Source organism: Lacerta agilis, chromosome 13 (assembly GCF_009819535.1).
Source record: "Lacerta agilis isolate rLacAgi1 chromosome 13, rLacAgi1.pri, whole genome shotgun sequence".
NCBI classification, from domain to species: domain Eukaryota; kingdom Metazoa; phylum Chordata; class Lepidosauria; order Squamata; family Lacertidae; genus Lacerta; species Lacerta agilis.
The window spans coordinates 51,769,106-51,797,080 of record NC_046324.1 but is presented as its reverse complement, the minus strand read 5'-3'; the positions used below and the strand labels follow the sequence as shown (position 1 = coordinate 51,797,080).

General features: G+C 49.8%; 1 protein-coding gene across 2 annotated transcripts; it reads right to left on the bottom strand.

Moving 5' to 3' along the window:
* Window positions 1-211: 211 nt before the first annotated feature.
* SRL (sarcalumenin) lies at window positions 212-27,975 on the bottom strand. Of its 2 annotated transcripts, XM_033166522.1 has the most exons (8): window positions 27,753-27,975; window positions 14,439-15,893; window positions 10,323-10,421; window positions 8,588-8,683; window positions 7,452-7,487; window positions 6,062-6,178; window positions 4,434-4,667; window positions 212-3,914 (listed from the first exon to the last, which is right to left on the bottom strand). In XM_033166522.1, exons 1-8 carry the CDS (start codon window positions 27,814-27,816, stop codon window positions 3,103-3,105), a joined length of 2,913 nt encoding a protein of 970 aa, XP_033022413.1. In that variant the 5' UTR covers window positions 27,817-27,975; the 3' UTR covers window positions 212-3,102. The 2 variants fall into 2 exon arrangements, with proteins under 2 accessions (XP_033022413.1, XP_033022412.1); XM_033166521.1 differs by lacking the exon at window positions 7,452-7,487 and having other exon boundaries at window positions 27,753-27,965.

The following is a 27,975-nucleotide window of genomic DNA, read 5'->3' as shown; positions in this document are numbered from 1 at the left end:
GCCTGCAAGTTGGATGAGAAGAGTGCTTACAATGTCATCATTAAGTAAAGAGTTGCCTCAAAGCCAGGTCTTGCCTCATCTTTTGTAAATAAAGCAACTAACCATGTTTGTGAATCTGGGAGTATCTTTCCACCAGTTTGCTGGACCCCAAATTATTTTATCTACCAGCTCAAATATGTCTTCTCTACAACAGAAACAAAGCATAAAGGAATGTGATTGGAAAAGATCAGAATTTATTAGAATGGCTGATGTACATGGTCTCTCCAAATACAGATTATTATTGTGAACCACTAACTGGAAATATATTACAGCTATGTAATTCCTTTAAATGTATCTGTCCAAATTCCTGTTCAAAAGAAGCACACAACAGTGGATTTGATTTGATTTGGTTTTGGTAATTTAACCAAATGGAGAAGTACACAGGCTCCCCCCCCTCCGATCAGTGGCCCACAAAGTTGCATATTCTCAAGACTGAGAAGAGACAGACTGGTAATGCTAGGAACCATCTGTTCTGGCTGATCCTCAGACAGTGCCAGTTTAGATGGATGCCAGACTATTTCAGCCATGCTGTCAATGGCTAAAATTCCTCCAGCGAAATCACCTACTTAGTTTTCGGTGCTGGAGTTTCTACTGTTCTTGAAATACCACGTGCTTGTCAGGTGCCAACAGAACATGTTATTGTTCAAAAGAGACCCTGAGTGTAGATTTGAGGGTGGGGGAAGGGAAGGAGGGCAAGGCAGGACCAGGGGATCCCTGGGATGTTGCACTCCCAAGGGACCGGGAAGTTTTATTCAGTGCATTGGGCTGAATTGCCACCTTTCAGCACAGGTCAGCAAGATTGTCGCTCAGCATTTCTCCCCACCTCCCAGCATCTCAATCCAGCAAGCAGCAGGCAGCTGCACACCTTGATTACTTTTTCTTTCAGCACTACCACTGAATTGCAATTTCTGCTGTGTTGGGTTTCTGGTGTCATCCCAGATCCTACTGCCCCTCAGCAGCCCTCAAAGTCATGCCAGCAGACAAGACACCTGTTCCTGTGGGTTGTAGACCATGGGGGTGGCCATTGCATCCAATTTGTCCCTTCAGACTTGCACCCCACACGGAACAAGTTGCTAAGCGCAACTTGCAGAAAACAACCTTGTCTCATTGGACATGACCTGTAGTATATTGATGCATAAGAAGAAAGGGGGCAAGAAAGATGAACGAAAACAAGAAAGTCAAGTGGCAGAAGAGGAGAAGAGGGGAAACACAACACATGAGGACGAGAAAGGCAATGGAGGCGGTGGAGCCCATCTGTTGGGGTCACTGCTTCCTCAGAAAACAAGGCCATTTCACTTTGGAGAGCCAGTTTCAGCACACTTCTTTTTTTCTGTTCCACCAGTTGTAGAGACAAATGCAGGATCATTCACAAGAACAGAGCATCTGATTTGGAAAAAGCACTGCAGGGTGGGAAGCAGTTGTGATATGAGAAGGGTAGGAAGCTAATATACAAGAGAAGAATGGAGAAGGAGGTTGCAGCAGCAGCAACTCCAAGATATTGGGGGATGGGGTTCTTTGCTCTGCACTGACTCTTTCCATAGCTGTTATCTGGTGCTGAGCTGCATTTTCACCTGCTGTCCCATTTCCTCAAAACTTTCAATTTTCAAATACTTTATTTGGGTTGGAAAGCAAGCAAACCAATCAATCATGCTACCTTCATCTGCTTCACCTTTTCTTCACTTCTGTCTTTCTCAGGTTGCTTAATTATACCTTTCTTGAACCTCCCTTGCAAGATTAATAAGGCATGCCAGCATGTTATCTCAGTGCTGATAACTGGCTGGATGTCATAATTGCTGCAGGCCCCCTTCACACTCAGAGAACATTATCATCAGGGTGTAAGGCCTGGACATCTCTGCCTACCACTCACTAACCTCATGTCTCCAGTTTGCGCTCAGCACTGCCATCAGCTGTGCTACCTAAAGGACTTCTTCTCCTATTTCACATACAAGAAAGCTGAGTTTTGTTCTAACTTAAGAAATAACCATTTGCAACTAACCACAAAAAATTGATGTTGAGGTGCAGGGAGGCAAATGAACAACTGGGAAGCTATAAAAGAGAAAAGATAGGCAAAGACTAGCCAGTTTTTAACCCACAGTGAGAAACCTGGAAGGGCAAGGGTAGTAGCAGGCGCAGCTGCTGCTGCTTTAAGAGGATGCTAAAGGGGCAGGAGATGCCTGGCAATCCTGGGTCTCAGATACCAGCCCCATCACCATGCCAAGTCCTAGCGAGTGAAGTGCTAAGACTCACAATTTTATGCTTGTAGCAGCAGGTTTCTGTGTCCATATACACACATACAAAGTAGCCTCCACTGCAAATGAGACTCCCCAAAGGCCAGGCTTCAAATGGCCTCTGCAGGAGCTGCTTGGATTCTGATGTGTGCTGGAGGATTTCTGTTTCTGAACCAGGTTTCCAAGAGAGTAGGAAGCTGCCTTCTTTCGGACCAGGCAGACTCCAGAGGAACAGCAGTCTGTAATCTTTCAGTTATGGGGCAGTAGGGGCATTGAACGTACTACAGGGGGAATGCTCAGATGCAGTTGAAGTGGGGCTTGCTGGTGAAGAGTTAGTGATGGTGGCCTGTTGTGAGTCTCAAGCAGAATGCTGGTTATACATGTGGCGATGAATTCTGTGGTCCTCAATCCCAAGTGCAGCAGAAGGAGCTGGAAAAACTACATACAGATTGTGTGCAAGGGAGGGCCATGCCTGTGCTTCTCCTAATGTCAGGAGACCAGCCTCTTTTCGCCCTCAGCACTCTCATCCTTCCTTCTTCCGCCTATGACTGCCTCAGAAGAAATGGCCCCTCCATTGGACTTTCAGCTCAATACATGGCCTCCTACTTAGAATAACAGGTTAGATAATAAAAATCAGGAATTCACAGTGTTTTATTCTCTTCTGTAGGTTCACCCAACTTCCCTGCCACTGATGCCAGTGACTCCAAGTCCTCATTGCATATTAGCTCTTGCTGGTGTGGCACTCAAAGGGTTAACAGACCTTGGCTTCTTGGACAGATAAGACATAAGCTCATTCACCAACAGGAACACAGGAGTGGTTACACTGAACAGATTACTAATGTTTCTTGTAACGGTTCTTTGGAGTCTCACCACAGCCAGTTGTGTCGCAGGAGAGGACACTGGGTTTCTTCCCCAGGCCAATACTCCCCAAGAGCTCTGGCAGCTCATGGGTTATAGCCCTCTCAATCTTCTCCAGGAAACAACCTCCCATGTAGGAACACTGCTGAGCAAGAAGCTTAAAGGAGTTGATAGGGTTGATCCCAAAGAAGTCCTTGTAAGCTTCACGATTAGGGAGGTCAAACTTGCTGACATTGGTCTTGGCCAGGATTGTTTTAAAGATGTAAAACTTGTCTGGATCCTCCACAATGTCCTTGAACACGAGCTCTCCATCGCTGAAGAAGGTCATTTTGTCTTTGTAGGTCTGCAAGTAGCGATCAACTAAGAGTGCATGGATGCGGACGCGGATGGCATGTTGGCGGATAAAAGCAATCTTGTTCTCCAGCCTGTTTTCAATCACTTGGTTCAGGTCTTCTAGGAGTGAAATCTCCTCTTTCAAGAAGAGTTCTCTGTGGGTGTCGGGCTCGTAATCCAGGGGCCAGAAGGAGCTGACATAGACTCTAGGGGGCTCAGTGACGTTGATCAGTGGAGCCAGGCTCCAGAACAAGGCTCCGTAGACTCGCATGAGCTCTTGCGTAGCCAGGCTGTCAGCTTTGTTCAAAATTATCCTAATCTGAGATTCCCGTCCCTTTAGCTGGCGGAAAAGCATCTCCAGCTCCAGCCCCACATCCAGCTTTGTGGGGTCAAACACTACAAAGATGAGGTCAGCTCTGTCAATGAACCACTGGCAGACGTCATTGAAAGGGTAGCCTGTAAGAGAAGGGGAAGAGGAACATCAAATTAGAGCCCAGGAACCTTCTGACATCTGGCACATGACAATGATTGCCCAGAACCCTTAGTGATACATCTTTGGAAACCCATGCTTCACGAAGGCAGGGGTGTTCCTGGGCTCCAGCTCCCACCAACCCCAGCACCTGGGGTGACCAGTGGTCAGGGATGATGGGAGCTGTAGTCCAGAAACATCTGGAAGACTGCAGGTGTAGCTGCCCTGCTTGAAGGACCCCATCCTATTTGCTGTTATCCCTTGATTGGATAGTTAGATCGCAATGGAGAAAGCAAAGTTGAAAAGGGGGGGCGGTGCACTTCAAAAGCTTGGCCAAACTGTGAAGTCAAACTGATGTACAGTACATATTGCTGCAAATGCTAAAAACGTGAAAAATATTGATATCTCATTTGACTATTGACAATGCTATATGAATTTTGTGATTGACCAAAAACTCAAATTGAAACACCTCAAGACCCTCAGAACATTAAGGCATAGGGCTTTACCTCGTTCCTGCTGCTTCCGGTTTTCAATGATCCCCGGAGTATCGACAAAGGTAACCCTTTCCAAGAGCTTATGAGGGACCTCAATCCCTATCAGCTTCTCCAGAAAGTTCTGACCAAATTTCTCAAGAGGTGAGAAAGAGCGTGTGCTGTCCGCAGCCATCACAATGCCTTCAATGGTCTTTAGCTTGGGGCCATGCATGATGACGGTGAACTCTGAGGTGGTGGGCTCAGCTCCTGTTCAAGGAGAGAGCAAAACAAAGGCCACACTCAAACATCTGGCAAAAAGCAGTTAAAATCTCTGCTCTCTCAAAGCCCAACAAGTTCACAGCAGAGGAAAACAATCCTATTGTCCCTTCCAAAACTCTCTTAGCAGTGCTTATGCCAAGCAGGCAAATGGTTTCATCTCTTGCTCCTGGCTGATGACTGTGACTTTATAATACCGGTACATCCCCCCCCCATGGCTTAAAACAAATAGCTTCTTGAAGGTGTTAAATGATCATTAAATTAGCATTCATTGTCCCAGCTTCTACCACGCTCAAGAGAAGAGGGCAATACCCTGCTCTGTTTGGCAGAAACCTGGGTAGCTATAACACTACCACTCATTCTGCTGACACAAAGGAAGATAGTACAGCTCAGGCAACTGACTCCACTCTGGAGACAACATTTTTGCTGCAGTTTCTAGAGCAGTACTTAGAAGCATTTTGCCACCAGGTCCAAGCTGCGCAGCATCTTATGCAGAAAAGGAACCCCCAAACTGCTGAGCTTGTTTCATCTTGCTTAGAAATTTCATTTAAATAGAAAGCTTTGCTCATTGGGAATCAGAGAGAAAGGAAGCCCTGAAGGGTGGTAGGAGGTGGGGAGGAGAGAACACTGAAAAGGTCACTCCTGCTCAAACTAATTGGCTCCATGCAGGGAAGGCAGAAAATTGCAAGTCCCTTATGCTTGCCAACTGTGGTTCTTGCAGTCAGGCAACCACCTGAGGAGGGAAGCCAGCCCAATGGGGAGTCGCCTGACCTGCTAAGCAGGGTGCACTCCAGAGAGGCAATGGGGCTAAGCTGGAAAAGCTGGAGCTTGAAGCACAGCTAGCAGAAACCATGGTTGACCCCAAAAAGGTCTGTTCTGACACCAGCTACAGAGATTTTAACAGCCCCTATGCTGTAGGGTGGAGGAAAAATCCAATTCAGTACATGTTTAAAGCCAAATCTATCAAATTCACACTTTACAAAACAATATGATAACAAACACAGCTATCCTTTGAAATGTGTACTTATCCAAGTTTTGTGATTCACCTCTCCAACCAAATCATGTCTATAAGGACACATTATATATGAGAAAGTGCATAACAAAAACAACTTTAGTGAAAATGACATACAAAAATGCATTAGAGCAGGGGATATTACTTGTAATTTTTTTTGTCAAAACTGCATATAAAATGTGTTAATTAGGAGAAATTTGCATTAAAATGCTGATGAATTTTCAAGAAGAAATTCCCATATTACTGCAAAATGTGGAGAACTGGATTCAAGACTGGGGAAATTAGAAACAGAGAGAACTGAATTGGACAGCTCCTTCCATCCCTAGCAGAAAGGGGCAGGTCATACAGGTGCCTAAGACTGCAGAGATGCTACCTGTGTAGAGCTGGTAGGGAGTGTTATCCAGCCCCAGGAGGTAGTTTATCATGGTGGATTTGCCAACACTCCATGGTCCCAGGAATAGCACCATCGGCTTGGAAGTGATCTCTCCATCTGCAAGGGGAAAGCAATAATACCACAGGGTGATTTCCCCCCCTTAAGCAGGAAAAGCTCAGGTGTTTCCTTGAAAATTTTCCAGTCACCTCTTAAATAACTACCTGGACCCATGCCCCCAAGCTCACAGGAACATTGCCCAGCCTAAAAAGCCATTCCTTGGGGCAATCAGTGCAAGCCAGGGATGAAGCTATCACAACCTACACAGAGTGGGTAGGGTGAGGCACCACAGTGCACACACAAGCTGCTCACCTGCCATCACCCTCCACAGTCTCCAAAAGCAGGAGCAGTCCAAGCAGATGGGAACTCTTAGCCATGCGAATCCTCTCCAGGGTTGCCCAAGCCCCTGCTGTGACCATGGCAGGGCCCTTCAGTTACATTAAGATTTTTTTTAATGAACATTTTCAGTTGGTATCTTACTCTGGAGAGTTTAAATCAGGTCTACATGTGCTGGAGATGTAAAGCTGCACATGCTGCTCTTACGCACATATTTTGGCCATGCTGGAGGATAAAATCATTCTGGGCAGTTGTATTAAGTACCATTGAGAGCATTACAGGAGGCTTCTGGGATATAAGAGAGATCATGTCATAGAGAAATGTTAACGTATTTCTGATTTTTTTTCTCATCGGAGAAAAATAAACACACCCACCCCACAGACACTGAATGATTGGATTACAAAAGAATGTTTTAATTGTAAAGCTGATGGACCTTGTAAGAGGGAAGGCAGGGAAGTGGGGGGGAATATATATATATATATATATAGAGAGAGAGAGAGAGAGAGAGAGAGAGAGTGAGTCCTTTCATTATGCATTGGTGCAACAAAATATAGGAGGATGCTGAGCCACAAATATCACTAGAAACACTGTGATAAGATTGTGTACTCCTTTCCATCTGCCCTTCTATCTCTCTCCCTTTTCTGTCTAAACAAAAGTATGTATATTTCATATTAAGTTTGCATTGGTATTTACTTGGTTTGTTTCTGTACGTGCAGATTTAATACTAGTAATAAGTTGTTGCTGCTGTTGTTTGTTATTTAACAATAGCCTGGTTAGCTCAGCCAGGCACATAAAAGGTCTACTGGTGATGGTGCAGAAGCCAACTTAGGCAACCAAAGAGGCACAAGGGGTGCGTTTTCCTTCTGGTCCAGCAAGAGGGGCTGCTAGGTGCAGCAAGGAGGTGGGGGAGATGTCTTGTGACACTTGCTTGCTCAGCAGAGAGAGGCTGCCTGAGAGGAGCCGTGCTCACATGCAAGTGACAGGAAGCCATACCCACCTGTGGCTGAGGAGCCCAAGGTGCGTCCAGGGTAAGCTGTTAGGCAGGAGAGGACAGGGCCAGGGGGAGAGAAAAGGCAACGTGAGTAGGGAAAGGCTCAAGGAAAAGGGATGCTTGGTTAGGCTGGTATCAATCAAGAAGAGAAGATGGGCATTGGCATTCTCCGAGGAAGGATGCAGCGACAACGGATCTCCCCCCCCCCTATGAAAGAGGCCGGAATCATGATTCATGATCCATTCAGTAACACAATAAGGAGCTCATGCATCAAAGACCTCTTTTCCACAGGGATTAACATGCAAATCCCATCCCAATTTTGTTGGGAGGATCATGAGCTAGGGGCTTATTTGCATACTCAGCCCCACTGCAGTTTGATGGATTTCACAGAATCATAGAATTGTAGAGCTGGAATGTACCCCCAAGGGTCATCTAGTCCAACCCCTCACAATGCAGGAATCACAACTAAAGTATCCCTGGCAGATGGTCACCCAACCTCTGCTTAAAAGCCTTCAAGGAAGGAGGTCTCACCTTCCCAGGGAGTCTGTTCTATGTTCTCCTGTTCAACAGCTCTTACTGTCAGAAAGTTCTTCCTAGTGTTTGGCTGAAATCTCCGTTCTTGTAACTTGAATCCGTTGGTCTGGATTACAAGAAAGGAGATTTTGAAAGGGCATCTGCTCTCCTTCGCCTTTTTTCACATGGTCTTAAAGGACATTGAGAGTGGAAAGACCAGCACAGTCCACGGGGTGTATTGGCTGTCCTGGAGAAACCCGAGGCTGGTAGAAGGAGAAATGAATTTTGGGGGGAACAGATGCTAAATGGTGGGGGGAACACCCTACTGAGAAGGTGCTCAGTGGTTACAGAATTCTGTGGAAGGGGGAATAGAATGAAGTATCCAGAAGGGGGACATATCCAGAACAGGAGCTTTCCACACTGTAACATTTTGTTGTAGGTCCTGCTAGTAAGTTTCTACTTCTGATTCCAGCAGCACCAGGGCCTTCTAAAATACTGCAGTGCGAGATGAGACCCCTTTGAGCTGAATGTTCTTCTGCCTCTCCACTTCCCTCCTACCTCGCAAGATTGGCGACGAAACATGGCAGCCCATCAAAACATAAAAGTGGTGCCCCGAACCCAACCCTCACCTGTGATTTCATGCTGCCGTAGTTCGTTATACTTGTAAGACTGCTCCAAGGGCTTGATAGAAGTGTGGTAGATCTTCCTCAGCCGCTGCAGTGTGCCTGCAATGAGGCAAGAGGCCAAGAGGAACATATCAAAGCAGAAACCAGACCAGCCTGCCCACCACCACAGCCCCTTGCACCCAGTGCCGGGTCAGTGAAGTGGCCAGTGGCAGTCGGAAGCTAAATGTGCAGGCATATGAGGCAGGCGGCTCTCCCAGTTGGCCTTTCCCCTGTTACACACGCATGTTTTACCAAGAACATTGCAAAGAAGATGCAAGAGGATTTTACGTTTTCTTAAAATAGGAAGAGGCTGCTCCTTTTGGTGTGCAGGGCTGTTGGGATTGTGCTTCTGGCAGGAGGAACAAGCGATGCCACTTGGCAACACCTTTGCTCTTCTTCCCCCATCTCCACTTCCTTTGCCCTTCCTCCAGGGGCTTCCCAGATCCTATGGGGAAGTTTCCTCACTCTGCAGAGGGGCACCTGGCATTCATCTTCGGAGAAACAAGAGAACACATGGACACCTCTGCGGCTCACCAGTTTGGGCTCCTCTTTGGGAGGCAGGGTACATGCTTCCAAGGAATCTGATCTCTGCAATCCATGCTTGCAAGATGCTCCAGCCTCACATCATGTGGTGGGGTTTAAAGAGGAGCCCAGGGCTCCTTCCCTTGCTCTCCTCTGATGGGGATGGCACTGCTGACCCAGCCAGGAGGGCTCTGCAAACTGGGATTCCCTTGCAGAGAAGGACACCCAGTGGTGAAGAGTAGCAAGGGCAGGAGAGCCAGAGAAACCATGAATGGAGGGTCACCAGCTCCCACTCTCCTGCCCCTGGCAGAAGGAAGCAATCAATCAGTATTTCTGTATTTGTGCAGAAGGGTTGTTGTGGAAGACTGAGAAGGTTCAGTCCCTGCTATATCCAGGTTAAGAATGGAAGATAAATTTGTTTCAGTTTGCATTTAAAAACAGGTCTATCAGATAAACACTTTCCGAAACCATGTGCAACCGAAACACAGCTGTCCCTCAAAATTTGCACTTACCCGAAGTTTTTGATGAGGTTCTCCAATCAAGCAATCTTTACAAAAATCATATGTGGGGAAAATGTTCATGAAGATGAATATATTTGTGAAAAATGACACACACAAAAGCAAATATTAGGAGAGGCTGCTTGCAAAAAGGTGCAGTGTAGTCAAAACTGCATACAAAAATGGGTTCATTGGGATAAATTCATACTAAAAATCTGACAAATTTTAATTCAAAAATTTTATTCAAAAATTGCTGCAAAGTGCAGAGAACCAAATTAATGATTGGAAAAATGAAAAACCAAGAGAACCTAAATGATCCTTCTGTCCCCTCATCTGAAAAGCTTGAGAGCTGCTGCCAGTCAGAGATGACATTATGGAGCCTGATGGACCACAGTGCCTGACTCAGTTGAAGGCAGCCTCCTAAGTGCGTCTGTACCATCATCCCTTGCTATGGCCTGCTAGTCCTTCCAGAGGGCACTAGAAGAGGTCGCAGGCCCCTTCAAAAAGCTGTAGGAAAACAGAATGGACTGGGCCCTCTTTGGAGAAAGAGCTTGGGGCCCTGTCAGGCAGCATGGTCTACTTTGCAGATGATGCCACACACAGGGTGTGTGCCTATTTCTCCCAGCACATCTTTGCATCCTCCCCCTCGCCGCCACCAACCTGTCCCCTTCCACTGCTACCTGAATAGTCATCTGCAGGCTTCTCTTCCTTCAGCTTCAAGGTGCTTTCAATGTGGGTGCGGTCCCTCCTGGCAGACTCCCCGGCATCCTCCGCCTCTTCTGCAGAAAGAGCAGAGATAGAATCACAGCCTGCAGGGAAGGTATCCAGGAGGAGGAGGAGGGGTCGGTCCCAGCTCCCAAGGGGGAAAGGAAGAGGCTTTCCACAGTCTCATCCAGGCCTTTGGCACGCAGTGAGGTTTCCCTTGTGCAGGCATTCCTTCCCCGCCCCCAACCTTGCCTCCCAAGTGAAGCTAAGGGGCTGGCAGCTGCTGGAGGGCAATCTTCTAAATTTAGATGCTGCTGCATCCTGACTTCACAATGATGGGCAAGGCGAGGGGGTCTCTCATGACAGGAATAACCTCTGACAGTATGCCATGCAACACTTTTGGGGCCTTTCCAAATGAACTTGTTGATACACCGGAACAGAGACCATTTTAAATCCAAGTCGACACTCCTGTCAATTGAGGTTTTATATTATAAAATGGAAAATAACTTCATCACTTGAGAGCCTAACAGGGAATTTCAGAAGACGGCATAGCAGGCCTCCCACCTATTACTTAGCATCTGGGCCGCACTTCTAAGCATGTCCCTTGTTTTCTCAATGAAAGTGCTGACTTCAAATTAAAAATAAATTTTCTGTGCCACTGTGGGAAAAGAATGAGGCTCAATAAGGTATGCTGTGAAGATGGGAGACTGAACCCCTTAAGGTAGAGACAGTGAAGATCTTAAGGTGAAGATTGAGCTATTAAGAAGAGCAAGAATATTCAGAATGGCAATGCATCAACTCTGTTGACTGTTGGCATCTTACAACAATTATTGGATGAGCAATTAAAAGAGATCAGAGCTGGGATTGTTGAAATGGTGGATGAAAATGGACCAGAGAAGGATGACATGGAAAATGGAATTAAAGTAAACACAGAAGCTTTGGACAATGATATCGATAAAGGATTGCCAGAACAGGAGAGGGAAATGGTAAAGTTGGAGGCAGCAGATTATGAAATGGATATATCTTTCACACAGGTGTCTAGAGGGATGAAACAGCCAAATGGCAAAGTTATGATGTTGGAGGAGTGGATGAAGCCATTGATGAAGAGATCAAGAGACATCCTGATCTGGCAGAGATAGAATTGAGGATTATGTGTACAATTTGGAGTGAATTCAGAGTAAAAAGCTGCCACGCCTCTGGTGCTTCTCTTGGGGGGGAAATGAAAGAAGTGGAAATGGAAGGGTTTTGTTTTTGTTTTAATTGGGATGGAAAATAACAGAAAATAGAATTAGAAGATAAGGAACTGGGTGTGAATTAATGAATATATAATAAATAACTAAAAAATATTATTTTAATATATGACCACAGTGGAGAGACTCTTGTGTAAACAAAGATAACTAATTAGAGAACCACTTTTAGACTTTTTCTGTGGAAAGGAAAATGAATGAATTTGAGACTGGGAAAATATTGCTTAGCTGCAGAAGGAAGAATAGCTGGACGTCCTTTTTATTCCTTTTTTCTTTTTCTTCTTCTTCTTCTAGTCTATTATCTTCTATTTATTATTTTATTTTCCTTCTCTCTCTCTCTCTCTCTCTGTGTGTGTGTGTGTGTGTGTGTGTGTCCATGTGTCCTCTACTCTGGGCCACTATTGGGATTATACACACATGAAGGTGATAGTTGGTTGGTGAAGGACCCTGTGTGAGAAATCAGAGAAGGGAAGATCTCCTAGGGTGGGAGACTGGAGAAGAAAGGGATGCTCCCAGGTAAGAACTGGGAGGGTCCATCCCTTTCTGTGAAAGACAAGAGTTAAGCCACGGCTTTTTTCCAGCTGGAACTCACTGGAACTCAGTTCCGGCACCTCTCAGGTGGGCGCCATTGACATTATAAGAGAACAAAGGAGGAGTTCATGGTGAGTTCTGGCACCTCTTTTTCTAGAAAAATAGCACTGGGTTAAGCTCTACTTTTGGGGAAGGACTTGGTACTTTCTCTTTCTTTTTATGTTTGTGTTTTCATTTAGATTGGCTGTTTTTTATTGTAATGTATTGTGAAAAAGCTATATATATGAAGAAAAATACAGCTACATGGCAGGAAGCCCATGCTCTTTCTTTGATGCAATTCACATTCCATCTCAGGAGGGGCAGGGGGTCCAGCTGCTCCCCCAGACAGTGAGAGGCTTCTTGAAGGGGTCCTTCCTGTTGCCACCCTCCCTGACAAAGTGTGTTTGGCCACATGGTCAGACAGCTGGCAGCATCCATAATTTTCAGATGCTGGGTGGACTATAAATTTCATAAAGTATAAAAATGCACCCAGTCACATGTTAATAAACAGCCCACGATGTTTGCCACCTAGTCGTGTGACTGCAGACTAGATTCTCTTTTGTCTCATCCTCCCATCATGCCTCTGTGGTCCAAAATGCCTGTCCCAGTTCCTCCACCACTCCTGAACCAATTCCTTCCCATGTCATTGGGAGTCACTGGAGCCCTGCCTCTTTGCTGGGTCTGACTGAATAGGCCCCACGGCGCAGGTCTGTGGTGCCAGCTGGGAGCTGAGCCCAGCCTACCCCACAAGGCAGCCGATAGCTGCAGAGAAGACTTTCTGGTCCCCAAATAGCCACTGGATACAGCTCTGGTTACACTTTGGCATCAGCTGTGTGTTCAAGAGCAGCATTAACAAAGGGAAGCTCCTTCTCGCTTCCTGCCCCCTCCCTCAATGGCAGGTGATCAGATGAACATTCCTGGCATGGAATTTATTCCAAGGAACCGCCCCTCCTGACAGTCATGCCAGCAATTAATTGCCTCTAGAGGGCTTTTCAGAACCTTACTGGTCGAAGCTGTGGGGGGCGGGGGGGGGGGGGCTTTTGTGCAGTTCGGGGGGAAACAATGTGTGGATTGAAAATCAACGTGGTGAATTTATTTAGCTCATTTGTCAAAACGCTGGAGAAAATCCCTTTGAGTTCAGGAACCCCCTCCTTCCAAGCGACAGGCCTTCAGGCAACATGCCAGAGAATTAAAATTATCCTTAGACTTCAAGACTTCAAGTCTGTCAACCATTATTGTACAGCATCTTGTTTGCATGTTTCATTTTATTATTATTGCTAGGTAAAAATTATTATTCAGGTTGCTGCTTTGCTGAATTAAAAAAACTCAAAGACCATTTGACATAATAGAGATCTTGGATTTTTGCATCATTATAGCAAACTTGGACTGATTTTGTTGGTTCAGGTTTTGTTTTACCATATCTTCCCAAAATTAAGAAATTAATATTTTAAACATTCCATGTATAAGATGACCCCCAATTTTAAACTTTAAAAATTTGGGGAAAAGATAGTTTTATACCAGGCATGTCGAACAGGTAGATTGTGATCTACCGGTAGATCACTGGACGTCTCCCCCCAAAGAAGCTGAACAACTGTGGCTCCTCTTAAAAAAGCTCAACATTCTACCTGCTCCCTGAAAAAACTCAACAACTTTGACACCCCCCCCCATGGGCCTTCCTCCTTCCTAAAAAAAAGCTCAACAACTTTGACCTGAACCCCAAAAAGGGGGGTAGATCACTGCCAGTTTTTAACTCTGTAAGTAGATCGCAGTCTCTTGGGAGTTGGCCACTCCTGTTTTGTACATTGAAAAATACTGTATTTTCTGCAGAAATGCTGAACTGGTTGCCTCTAGACTACAACCCATACAGGACCACTTGGTAACCTTCCCCATACAGCTGAGGCTTTAAACTGGCAAAAAAGGCACTGCAGATTATGCATCCAACAGAAGGGGAGAAAATGTAGAAGCACATAGCAAAACAGTGAGAACACCTAGAGGGACAGAGGCCCACCACCCTTACTTTCTTTAGATCTGCACTAAAAAATGCAAAGTGCCTTTCGACCCAAACTCTTCTCTGAAGCTTCTTGGGCAGCTGCTTCTCTCCTCACTCCCACCCCTTTACTGTCCTGTGCTGGTGAGCAAAGGCATTGGGGTAGGGGGCAAGGGGGGGGGTTGACAGCCAGGGTAGGTCTGTTCGGAATATTGTGTGTGGGAGCTGTTTTATTTAGCCCTACAATATGGCATGAAGGGGGCTGGAGCCTCTCCAGGTCAACTGACCAGCAGTGGAAGTAGCTGGAGGGTTGCTGTGAGGTGCTGGGCTAGCGGCAGGCGGGACTGAGTGGGCTTGCTCCGAGGATGCCTCCTCATGACCACTGAGGGTGTCTTCATTGCTGGGAGGAGTGGGCATTGCTTCTGCTTCACTGGGGGCTCCCTCTTGATGCTGGAGGTGGGTGTCAACCTCAGGGTCAGATGTCAGGCTGGGATCTCCTGGCTCCACTTCACCCACGCCTTTCCCTGGGGAAGTCCCCTCTTCCCTCTCCTCTGCTCTCCCCCCTCTCTCTGATGGGGCAGGACCCTCTTCTCCTCCTATTCCAAGGGCCATGGCTTCTTCTCCTGCTGAGGCAGCAGCACCCTCTTCTGCTGCTTCCACTGTGCTGTCATCTTCCTGTGACTGAGGGTCTTCTTTCTCAGCTGCATCTTCCTGAGAATTGTCCCCTTCCTCAGCTGCATCTTCCTGAGAATTGTCTTCTTCCTCAGCCTCGTCTTCCTCAGAACTGTCTTCTTCCTCAGCCGCATCTTCCTCAGAACTGTCTTCTTCCCCAGCCTCATCTTCCTCAGAATCTTCTCTTTCCTCAGACTCATCTTCATCAGAACCTTCTCCTTCTTGTAGGCTGGTATCCCCCTCCCTGGCCAATGTAGCCCCTTCTTCTCCCTCCTCCTCCTCCTCCAAATCCTCTGCATCAAGCTGCCCAGGACCATCCGCTGTCTCCTCCTCTGCTTCTTCCTCATGGGGGCTGGTGTCGTCTCCTCCCTCTGCTTCCTCAGACTCTTCTTGCCCGTCTAACATATGGGGCTCCTGTGGCGCTCTGCCTGGTGCCCCCAAGGTGCTCACTGCAGGGGAGCCATCACTAAAGCGTCTTTCCACAGAGGTAGCTCCATCTTCTCTGCCCAAGTCAGCAGTAATGTTGTCCTCCTGAGTGGAAGACGGCTCCTCTCTGGTCTTGACAGGGGGCTGAAGGAGGCTCTGGGAGGGGCTCCCACTTCCGCCTGGGGCAGCATCTTTGGCAACTCCCTCTGACTGGGCCTGCTCACTCTCTTCAGCCTCCTCTCCAGCCAAAACCTCCTCCTTGTTGACTGCGAGATATTGCTCAGGTGCTTCCCTTTGCCCATCCGTGTCGTACCCTTTGTCGGGGGCATTCTGTGGTTCAGCAACAGGGGCTTCCTTTTCATTCAGACCCTCAGCTTCCAAGGAGCTGGTGTCCAGTTCAGCAGCTGCCTCAGTGGAGCCATCAGCACGAGGGCTTCCTTCCACGCCTGTGCTGGCTTCCTCCTGGCTGTCTAAGGGCCGGAAGGGAATTCCTGTCCCAGGTGGGATGGCAGCGGTGGCAACAGCAGCAGAGTCTCCATAGAGCAGCTTCTCCTTCTCTGCCAGGCTTGGGTCTCCGGGCAACAAGCCTCCTTCGGCAAAGGTGGCAGAGTCTTCTGTGCCATCCGGGGCAGAGACTTGCAGTTCTAAATAGTCAGAACATGGTCAGTCAGTTTGATCTGTGCTCAGCCTGCCTCCCTCCTCAAAACGGCCTGTGTGGTTCACTCGGGGCACACGATTTGCACATGTGGCTCTGCATAAAGGTGCAGGCAGAGCCAGGCTGTTCCCTTTCCTATTAAAGGGATGTTGAAACTGATGCGCATTTTGAGGGGGCTTTTATAAATACATTCTTAACCCTGTCCCAACTACCAGGCTTGGAATCCAGCTTGCTTTTCTTGCTCCTATCAATAAACTGGGTGCAAACTGATGCTGGTTGGAGGGAATATGGCTTAGATTACACACAGGCAAACCCTGAGCAAGCCTAAGAGCCAGCCGGCTGGCCCTCTCTCTCTGCTGGACTTCCTGCCTTCCTAGGCTACAAGTACAGAAAGAGAAAAGCCAAGGAAGGAGAGGAACAGTTTGGGAGGGAGAAAGCAGCTGCCTTTAAATACTTTTTGAAGGTTTTAGCATATCCCAAAGTACCATGTAAGGCTAGGAATCACCAAACACTTTGTGTTTCCTCTCAAAGTTCATCTTCTGTGCATCCAGAAGTTTCCTGCTCTCCTTTTCCTTCTGTTGGGGGCTAAGGAAAGCTGGACAGAAAAGGAGACAGAGGCCATGGGGGTCAGTTGCCTCCTTCGCCAACCTCACGTTTGCGTTGATGTGATGGCACGGATCCTTCCAAAGTAGCTAGTTTACAGTTAAGGAGTCCAAACCCACCTGCCCCTCTCTGTGTGAACCCAGATCAGTCTCTATTGTTTGAATATACTGGCAGGGGTGCATCAGAGAGAGGCAGGGCTCTCTCCAAACAGCGCAGGCAGAGCTGAAAACAGGAACTGACTCACAAAATCTCCCGAGCCTCGTGGGATGTTTCACATGTCTGGATGCAAATGCTGGCAATGAAAGTTCTTTACTGGTATTGTATCTTCATTCTCACTCCCACTCCACAGAGCACACCCCAAATACAGAAGAGCCTTATTATTATTATTATTATTATTATTATTATTATTATTATTATTATTATTCCTTTTCCCCAAATCCGGGACTCAAGACAGCTTACACCAATTAAAACAGCACCAACAAAATGCGAAAAGCTAAAAACGTTTAAAAGAGAATTGTTAAAAGTAATTAAACTCAAATAGAATTAAAATAATATAGAAAGGAAATCTGTTAAAATGCAGATAGTAAAAACAGCACAGAACTATTAAAAGCCTTTTCCTTTAAGAACCTTAGTCAGTTCCCAAAAACCTCTTGAAATAAAACAGTCTTCACCTGCCAACGGAAGGACATCAATGAGGGAGCCAGCCTGGCTTCTCCAGGGAGGGAGCTCAAAAGTTGCCTGGGAGCAGCTACCACCGAGAAGGCCCTCTCCCACTTCCCCACCAAGTGTGCCTGGGAGGTTAGCAGGAACAAGAGAAGAGTACCCTCCTGAAGATCTCAGAGCCTGGGCAGGGTCATTTGAGGTAACCTGGACTTAAGCAGCTTAACCACCCTTGTTAGCTTGTGCCAGGAAAGAGACCGGGAGCCAGTGGAGCTGCTGATACAAGGGAGTTGCCTGCTCCGGTTTCTATCCCCAGCATCTCTAGCTGGGCTGGTGGACATCCTGGTGAGCCACAGCCAGGGAATCAGTGTGGACCAAAGTGGGTCAGTACAGGGCAGTTTCCTATGCTCCTAATAGCTGTTGCCCCCAGACACTGGGGTGACCTCCCTAGTAACCGGTGTGAACCAGTAGTTCAGGTTAGCCAATCATTTCCTTGTGTCCCGGTTGCCATTGCAGGAAAACATGAGCCGAATTTGGAACACAGCCCTTACGCCATCCACACCAGGCCTCAACTATCCCTCTGCTTTGACTGGGTCTACTTCCCTCTTCTCCAAGTCTGGGTCCCTGCACCTGGGAAAGTGGTGAGTGAATCGGGCCAGTATCCCAGGAGATAGCTGGGTGGGTGGGGGGAGAGAAAGGGTCACCATTACTTATTGGCCTGAAATGGACGCCTGAAATTCAGCAGACCTCCGTTGAAAACCACAGCAACTTAGAGGGATAATTCTCCCTCCACACCTGATGCCAAGGGGCAGGTCCCATTTGCCCATGCAAAGCTTTTCCTTTGTGCAGGGTATGTAGCTGAAGGCCATCCACCCCTGCCACCTGGGGGAAGGCCCCAGGCCCCAAGCATTGGCCAGCCTCTTTGAAAGGCTTTAGAATCATCAAATCATTGAATGGAAAAGTTGGAAGGGACCCCAGGTCCAACCCCCTGCAATGCAGGAATCTCAACTAAAGTATCCATGGCAGATGGCCATCCAACCTGTGCTTAAAAACCTCCAAGGGAGAAGGCTGCCTCCCTGCCTGCCTTGGAGAGGCCTGGCTCTCTTATACTGTATTAGAATATAAAAGGCACAACACCACAGTGTAAACATAATGACAATGCTTTGCTTTTGCTGATTAGAAAGAGAGACCTTGGCTGCTTCAGGGTGCACCCAAATGCGAAAGGAATGCCCTCTGACCATCATAGGTCCATGGTTGTTCCCAGGAAGTGTCGCTTGGGCTGGGGTTCCTCCTTCTCCTCCTCCTCCCCCCACCAAAGCTTTGCCCAGGAAGAGGTGGTGGGGATTATTGCAGGGGGAGCCATGAGGCTCAGACCTGTACATGGAGAGACCTGGTGCATTTGCCCAGAGGCAGGAACTAAACAAAGGGCAGAACCTCAGTGGTTGGTTCCCTATGGAGACCTCAATGGTGAAAGATCTGAGGAGCTCCCTTGGGGGGCTGGACTCAGGTGGGAGCTCCTGGCCCCTCACTTCCTGTGACCTTCACAGCCTTATATAAAGAGCCCTCCTTGCCCTCGCTGGCCCCAAACTGGAGGCCTCCAACTATATCGAGCGCTGAATTCTGCTGAGCTGCAGATAGTTAAGGGATGTTTGCTCTGCAGCAAAACGGGCTGAAGGTTATGGGCTTAACACCCAAGCAGCCTCCCTCATCGGCTAAAAATACCACTGGCAACTGGGTGGGGGGTGCTACCGCTGCTGCTACAAACCACAGAAATTCCCTTCATGGCTCCTGCCCCTGCATCCCCGTCGCCCCCACAACACCAACGCACACACAGAGAAAGGTCTTGGAAGTGTCTCCATGGAGAGGAGCCCAGCAGGACCTTGGATGTAGGAGAGAGGCCTCATTCCTTTCCCTGTGGGTGAGGGGCAGAGGCGGTGGCAGTGGCAGGCTGGCTGGGTGGCAGGTGGGGGCAGGAGCCCTCCAACGCATCGCACAAGCCTGTTGTAAACTGACACCCTGGGATGCCTCTTGGACACGCCGTACAGTACTGTATGCGTGCCGCACCAAGGGAGCTGAGGACGCCGAGAGCCGCCGAGAGCACGTCAAGAATGCCAAGTCGGCTGCGGCAGGGCAGATTCCAGCCCAGGACCCTGCAGGAGGAAGTGGTGACGGAGCCTTCTGGGTGTTGGAGTCGCAAGCAACAAAATGTCCCTGTGGCCTAGGAAGCGAAGGATGGCCAGGGTCAAGCCTCAGACACACGTACCAATCCCACCAAACGGCAGCAGGCGGAGCAGCAGCCAGGTGAACCAGAGAGTGATGTCCTGGCAGCCGGCAGGCAGCTACCTAGATGCCCCATGCAAAGATTTCAGCCACAGGCACACCACTCCAGGGTTTGCCCAAACAGAACCCCCCAAGAGCAAGCCACAGCCCTCCACAGGCTCTCTCTGACATGATGGCATTAACCTGGCCCTCTTTGTCAGCATACACCTAAAGACTAATGAAACAGTGGCTCAGCCTAGAGAGCAATTCCCCCCCAGGTGTTGTAACCTACTATCCCCAACAGAGCTGTGGCAGGAGAGGAAGTGGGGTGCCCACCTAATGCCCACACAAGGCAGGGCTATGATGAACAGAGAAGAGGGCACCAGCCCTCCACAGCAAGCTAGAAATAATGTGTGACATTTTCCCCATAATAGAGCAGGGTGGCCATAGCTCTTGTCCCACCTGCAACTGCCCCTCCAGGAGGTCCTCTGCTCCCCCAACCACCAGCTGCCCTCTGCGGTGCTTCTGGATGACTCTGCTCTGGCCACTGCTCCCCTCCTGTCAGGACCAGCAGCCAGCCTGGCCCCTGGGAGGGACCCTGGGGGGTCCTTCATCTGAGCGCAGTGCTCCCTCTGCAGTCAGCACATCACCCTCACAAGGTCAAAGGCCCACCTGTGATGGGGAAGCAAAAGGGAGTTTCCCATCTGTCCCTGTTGCTGTTTTGACAGCCCTGCAAAGTGGTGTCTGCTCTTCCCTCTGTGATGCCTGCCTGCTGGGCCTGGCTGGTAACCTTCCTCCTCCTCCTCCTCCTCCTCCTCCTCCTCCTCCTCCTCCTCCTCCTCCATTTTCTCAGAGAACCTGCACTCCCTCCATGGCTGCAGAGGTGGAAATCCCTTGCCTTCTGGGCACTCCCAGCACCTGATAGGCTCTGAGCCAAACCTCTGGCCCTCTTCCCACCCTGCCCCTGGCAAGAGGCCCTGCTTGCTGTCTGCAGCCCTGGGAATGCTGGAAGCCCCATCCCTCCAGAGAAGTGGCGAGGCCGCTGGGCACGTGGAGCATGGTTTTCTGGCAGAGAGCTCTGTCTTTGCTCTGCAATATTCACCATGCAAGTCTGGCAAGTTTTAGGCCGACTTGAAATGTGTGCTGGAACCCAGAGCTTTGGGCCACTGTGGCCAGTGTCGTCCACCCTGATGGGAAGCCAGCTGCCATGCAAGAAGAGGGACACTAGCCACCACCCCAGGAGCAGCCAGGACCCCCAAGGGTCCTTCACCTGGAGTTGCTGGCTGGTTGGGGGTCCCAACATGGCAATGCCTGCAGCTACTCAGCCTCTGGGTCAGGAGTGCTGCTGCTCCCCTCCCACCCTTCTGTTTTGGTTTGGACAACAGGACAGAGTGACCCCAGAGGCATTTGCAGAGAGCTGAAGAGCCAGAACTCTGCTCTGCACTCGGTGCCCACCAGCTAGCCATTGCAAACCCCCTTTTTTCCTCTCCAAGATAATAGAATCATAGACTTGTAGAGTCAGAAGGGACCCCATGGGTCATCTAGTCTAACCCCCTGCAATTTAGGAAACTCAGCTGAAGCATCCGTAACAGATGGCCATCCAACCTCTGCTTAAATACCTCCAAGGAAGGAGAGTCCACAACCTTCTGAGGGAATCTACTCCACTGTCCAACACTTCTTACCCTCATAAAGCTCTTCCTAATATTTACTCGGAATGCCCTTCCTTGCAAGTTGAATCCATCTATTTAGATCCTCCCCTCTGGAGCAGCAGAAAGCAAGCTTGCTCCATCTTTCACGGGACAAGATATTTGAAGATGGCTCTCTCAGCACCCCATGGCGACGGGAGTGGGAATAGCTGGACTTGTTTAGAACAAAAGTGAACCAGCAAGTGTAAACCTGCCTAGGATGCACACGCTTTTGCTTTCCCTTTCAGCATTCACACAGGCGTTCAGCAATGTCCCAGGTTAAAAAGAAGACCCCTGCCGGGTCCTACAAACTTCTGCAAAACTGCAGCAGCCAAGATGCACCCTCTAGTGGCCAAATGCAGAGTGGTGGGAGGCCGAGGAATGCAATGCCAGATTCCGCAAGTCCCAAATCAAAGGTGCAAACTTTTGAGCAGCATAGATTGGCACTGCTGCCTGGCAAAGAGAAAAGATTCCTGGCTCCCGCCCTGGTTCCTCCTAGCCTCTGAAAATAGCCCAGCTCTAAACCTGCTATCGCTTCTGTTTTCTTCAGTCCTCCAGAATGGCTGCCGCTTTGAAGAGCGGATGGACTGCACACCTGGTTAAATGCCCAGCTGGCTGCCCAAGCAAGAAAGGCGTTTTGCTTGCTTGGAGAAAGTTACCAGGAGAGAACAACACACACCCCTCCTCTGTGCTGCGGCTGCACTGCTGACACATCCTTTGGTGAGCAGTTAGGCCTCCAAAGGGGCAGGCAAAATGTGAGGTTGTTTTGAAATCCAAGATAGCTCAGTTGGGTAGAGCATGGTGCTGGTCACAGGTTTGATCCCTGTATAGGACAGCTGCATATTCCTGCAGGGTCCTCTACAATTCTGTGATTTAATTCTTTTAAGAGGTACCACACCTTTTTAATAACTGTTTGATGGCCTTGCTGCTGTAGGTAGCTTGTGCTGGAGATTTTGGGCGAAAGATTTAAGAGAAGGTGCAGAGAGAGGAGGAGAAAGAGAGAGACATACAGAGAGAGAGAGAGAGAAAGAGGAGTGGACATTGTGGATATATCTGTAGAATAGGGCACAGTAGGCCCTATTAGTGCAATGAAGGACACCTTTCATGAAGTTCTCACAATGGTCTCAGATTCCAAAAGTAAATGAAGTCACATAGCCCCTCCACTAAACGGAGAGGTTTGCGTTGTAGATGGTGTGTGCAAATTTAGGGATCTTGTGAAAGCATGCAACCCCCGACCCCCCCAAAACCTATTGGTGATTATTTCTATAATGCTCACTTTTCTGTGCTCACCTTGGGCAATCTTAAAATGAAAATATGCAGGAAAAGGGCCTGCTAGGTGATCTGTAAGCCAATGCAAGAAGGAAATGCCATGCTCTTACATGCTGTAGAAGAGAAAGGTTGAAAGTATCACTTATTGCGTGGACGTGGGTGGCGCTGTGGGTTAAACCACAGAGCCAAGGGCTTGCCGATCAGAAGGTCGGCGGTGCAAATCCCCGTGACAGGGTGAGCTCCCGTTGCTCGGTCCCTGCTCCTGCCAACCTAGCAGTTCGAAAGCACATCAAACTACAAGTAGAGAAATACCGGTAGGTGCCGCTCTGGTGGGAAGGTAAACGGCACTTGCTTGCACTGCTCTGGTTCGCCAGAAGCAACTTAGTCACGCTGGCCACATGACCCGGAAGCTGTACACCGGCTCCCTCGGCCAATAAAGCGAGATGAGCGTCGCAAACCCAGAGTCGGAACACGACTGGACCGAATGGTCAGGAGTCCCTTTACCTTTACCTTTTACCACTTATTGCATTGGCACAAACGTCTACTTGGCTTATAATATTTGAAACCTTTTATTGTTTTCTAAAGAACAAATTAAAAAGAAGTATTCTCAGGTTCCAGTGAAGCTGGTGGTGACCTTGAGTTGTGTGATTCTGCCCTGTAGCTGCTGCTGTGGATGGAAGAGACACAAGGCATACCTGATCCTGGCATGAGGAAAGGGCAAAGAGGCTGAGCCTTTGCCTCCCTGACTCTGGAAGAGAGGGAAATGGGCCAAATGTCTGGAAGGATGACCTCACCCTCCCAAAAGCACTCTTGGGGGCTGCCACAGGCTGAACCTCCAAATCCAGCAACGTCCCTTGCTTGGGAGCAGTGTAAAATACTCACAAGTCACGAGGAAATAAAGGGGGATATTTCAGTGCAAGTTGCAGTTTGGGGAATGGCACTTTCCTCTCCAAATCCATTTCAGCTCAGCCCAGATGAAACACAGGAAAGCCAGCTCAGCTCTGCCAGATGCAGCCTGCTGGCTGGTGGACAATGGAAGAACCATCGCTTGAAGTGAAACTCTGGGGTGTCATGTATGGTTTTCCTTGCAGATAAAAACACTGGGATCACGCTGGTGGCCAGGATGCCACCAGCCAGTAGCTTCCCCATGCAAAAGAGATGCATGCAGAATGGAGAAGCAGGAAGCGCCTGGTGGAAATTCCGCCTCCTGTTCTCCCGGGACTTTGGGATCACAGCTGCTGGCTTTGATCACTGGCTGATGTTCACACATTCTCATTGCCGGCTACCCAGAATCCTGTTAGTATGTGTTGGACTAGTGGGGTCCAGCTTTCATGACTTTTTCCTTACAGGCCTCACCCTCCAAAAGTACTCTAATTGCCAGAAAGGTAGTGCCAGAAAGTGCCCCAATTCTTGCACACAGACGCCACCTTCCTTGCTTGGGCACATCAGTGGCAAAGGAGGGGCTTTGTTTGTTCCGTGGACACACCAAAAAGCAGTTCTTACCACCCCCAAATCCTGCAACGATCAAGTCTATTTACATTCACTCGTTCCCTGTGGTTCAGAATATGAAGAGGAAGGGCATGGAGAAGCACCCAAGTTAGAAACTTGCTTCGTTTGTTTCCACACAAGAGGAGCTGCAATCCACACCGAGGCGCTCATGATGAAGTCACACAGCTCCTGTTTCTCCTAAGTGGGAACTGTTGGACCATCCCAGCAAGGAAAGGGGAGGAGAGGGAACGACAGATGCTGTGAAAAAGAGCTCCTGCACAAGCAGCAGCAGAGAGTGGACACAGGGTCCAGGCTTCCCACTGCCCAGTCTCTCTAGGGCCTTGCCTGGCTGCCACCCCCCTTACAGGCTCTCCTTCCCGCGGACTCGGCAGGCTTGACTGAGCACCTGCAGTGCAGTCTCTAAACCTCAGTAAAAGAAACACGGGAGCCCTGGATTTCTTTGCAGCCATGCCAAGGCCCCAGTGCTTATTACTGGCTGTGGCTGGGTAACCCCATGCGGGATAAATATAGCTCCCTTGTGCCTGCTGGGCTGCTCAGGTTCCATCAACTGCCCCTGCAGACATCCTCTCTGCAGCTTGAGGGTGAGGGTGGCAGCCAGCTGCAATCTTGTCTGCAGCACAGGAGGTTCCTGGACTTGCGTTGCATCAGAAATGCACGTCCCGCTTCAATTTCCGACTCACCCCTTTCCTTTTGAGACCTCATTGGGCTTCCAAGTTACTATTAAAATGCAAGGATATCAATGGTCAGAAGTGCAAGTTGGTATTAGGCCTCGAAAGTTCTCCAAAGAGCAGGCAGAAGGGAAGGGAGGGTCACGTCCATTGCAAGAGGCATTTTGAATTAGGGGTGCAGCAGCAAGACCTTCCCAAATATAAGCAGCTCCACGACCGTTAGGGGGGAGGGCTCTGCCTCTGCAGCCCAGAGGCATCGTGGCTTTCTCAAAAGGCAGAAAGAGACCACCAGCTCAAGTCTTAGAGGTTGTGGGCCCTAGCGGGCGGATCCTGGTGGCACAGCGAACATCACAGCTCTTACTAACTTGTGCGTTGCTACAAGATCTGAGATTATTCCATAAAGGTAAATCCAGCTGCTTCTGTTTTAAGCAAGAGGTGGGAAGGAAACGAAGGGAAGGGCTTCACATCTCAGCTGGATGAGTAAGCCAACACCTGGCCTTGGGCCTAGTCGAGGGGCGGGGGGGGGGGCAGCTGCCCCTCTAGATCAAGGAAGCAATAGAAATACTAAACTAACTGACCAATCACTTTGGTTCTGCCCCCACCCAACAAAAATCCTGGCTACGTCCATGCACCTGGGTGAAGGTAAAACCCAACAGAGCAGCTGAAAAGGGCAGAGAAGTTGGCTGGTGATGGAAGAAGCCTTCTTCTTCAAGAAGGTGGGAAAGAACAAGCTCAGAGGCAGGGATGAGTGCGCAATCCCTCCAGACACTGCTGGGCTTCCATCTTCTTCTCTGGCCAGGGCTGGAGGGAGTCTGTGCCCAACAATTGCCACCACAGGTGGGCTGGATTTGGCCAGGAATGTGACCTCCTAGCAGAATATGAAGTCAAACAAGACCAGAAAGGACCCTGAGTCAACGGGGAGAGCGGATACAGGGAGGCGGAGGAGGAAGGAACTGCTGACAGAGACCCTCCAAGAGCCTGAAAGTCACGGCAGCTTCTGAAATACAGACAGGGAGCGTTTTGCCAGAACCAAGGGAGAGAGCAAAGTCTCCGCTGCCCTTGCTGCTTCACCACCAAAGGAACTGGGAAGCGGCAGAGCCAAGCGGCACTTCAGGCCCATCTCCTCCCAATACTCCACAAATGATGCATAACACTTCCTCAAAAGGGAAACTCAAAACACAACAACTGGGAACAGAGAATGGTGCCCACTTGAGACTCCACTCAAGCTAAAGCCAATGCTGGCTGGCTGGCACTGAGCAGGACCACTGGGGTACTCACTGGGGAAACCCAGGAGGCCCACACACACACACCCCATCGCAGCAGGAGAGAAGGCAGCTTTGGCCCTTCATCTCCATTTCATCCCCTCTCACCTCCCCACTGTCTGCAGAAGCGCCAGGCCAGGTAACAGGTAGCTCAGGTAGGGCAGCCCCCCCACCTCCATCCCTGCAGCTGGAGGGCCACAGGGACTTCATTCCTTGAATGCATTCCTTAAGTGCCTCTCATCAAACGATTCTAGGGCTCTGAACAAAGTGTGAATAAAATCAATTCACACAGCATAGAAATACAATTTCAAGCCAACAATTAAGCATAACGAAATACAGCAAGACAAAAACCAACCCTGAAAGCTAAAAACAGGATCAGCACAGTTCTGAAAACACCCGTCTACTATCCAAAACACAAAGCAAACAGGGAGGTCTTCGTGGGACACCCAAAAAATGGCACTCCTGGTGCAGAGCAACCCAGTTCCATACAGGAGGGCATTCCAAAGCCAGGATGCCAACCCAGAAGGCCATCTCCCCCCCCAAAAAAAGGTGTTCCTGAGAGCAAGGCGTTCTCTCAAGAGCATCTCACAGGCCTGGGAGGAGGCCCTGCCAGCCTTCCTGCCAGCCCCCAGCCCCTCAACAGGCCCCCAAGCCAGGGACACTCAGGACTCAGCCCTGAAAGCAGTTTTCAGTACACAGACAAGGGCAAAAGGGGCTCAGCCAGTGTGACCTGATGGCCCACCCCAAGATACCGAGGGGAGGATAATCTGGGATACAGAAAGCCCAGGGCGAGACAAGAGAGCTGGGCCCCATGGGTGTCTAATCGCCCCTCCACAAGCCTGGCCTTGCTTCTCTGCTCCACCTCGGCTCCAGCTGCAGGTGAGCATCAGCTCAGGCCCTGGCTCAGGTGCAGACACCAGGGTCGCCAGGAAGCTCTGTGTGCCCCTTTGCCCACTTCCAGAGCCCACGAGACAGCAGGAACCCTTGCCAGGGAACAAGGACAGGGTCACCATCAGGCTCCAGAGCAGATTCCAAACCAGGTGGGATTCGGGGGCTCAACCTGTTTGTATGTGTGTTCTACCAGTTCCAGCAGAGCCATAGCAAGGGCACCCCGTGCCCCACAGAAAGTGGGAGGGGAGGGGGACCCCCAGCCCCCCACTAGTCCCTTTTGTTCTTGAGAATGACAAAGGATGTCCTTAAAAGGAGGTAAATCCGCAGCCCTGGCTCCTCTGTGACAGTGCGAGGAGGCAGCAGCTGAGCTGGCCATGGCAGGGAGGGGGCTTGGGGGGGTCCAGTTACATGCCTGTTTCCATACTTAGCCATCCTGTGGCAGCTGGGCATATAGCGTCCAGCCTGAGAGACCAAATTAACTCAAGGGCAACCAAGGGGAATGCTGGCAGGCGGGCACACACTCTCTCCACCGGCAGGTCCCCAAAAGAGGGGGGCAGCTGAAAGCACCACGAGGGCACAGCACAGCAGTGCCAGGATGCCTGCCCCAGAGCCAACCTTCTACTCTGGTGTGGAGAGAAGCCAGCCAGTCACCTTCTCTTTCCACCAGTGCAGGCCAGGTGGTCCAGCAGCAGGTCTGATCCTGCACCCCCCCCACACACACACTGCAGCTGTCCTCAGGTGGCTCCTTGGGCACTGGCAGGGGGTGAGGGTGGTGAAGGAGGCCTGCCAGCTTTGCCCCCCTCCCCTCCCCGCCACTCCAACCCTCCCTCTCCGGAGATGGCATGCCTGGCTGGCTCCCAGGGGGACAGGCTGAAAGGCACCCACATCCTCCTGCACACCCACCCGGCCGCTGCCTAACGCTGCCAGGGCCACCCACAGCCCAGAGATCCTGTGCCACCAAGCTGTGGCCCATGACAAGGCGGGGAGGGCAGAGCTGAGGCCAGGGGTGCAGGAGGGAGACCCAGGAGGGCGAGCCTCTTACCTGCCCGCGCCCCAAGGAGCAGGATCGGGGCCACGCAGCAGCAGAAGAGCCTCAATCCATGCATGGTGGTGGCCTGGAGCTGCCTCTCCTTCCACCCCTCTGTCTCTGCCGCGGAGGCTATGGAGCAGGCAGCTGGCTGGCTGGGCTGCAGAGGGGCCTGCACAGATGGTGCCTGGCGTTGGACTGCCCGAGGCCCCTCCCTGCCCGGCCACTTCAGGCCCCG

What these genes read in the sequence shown, in the direction of transcription:
- SRL (XM_033166522.1), bottom strand. Translation starts at nt 27,816, where the DNA reads ATGCATGGATTGAGGCTCTTCTGCTGCTGCGTGGCCCCGATCCTGCTC. An exon ending in GCCTGCAGATGACTATTCAG is followed by an intron (nt 8,684 to 10,322) that starts GTAGCAGTGGAA and finishes GCCTCATTGCAG; the next exon opens with GCACACTGCAGCGGCTGAGG. An exon ending in TCCCTACCAGCTCTACACAG is followed by an intron (nt 4,668 to 6,061) that starts GTAGCATCTCTG and finishes CTCCTTGAACAG; the next exon opens with GAGCTGAGCCCACCACCTCA.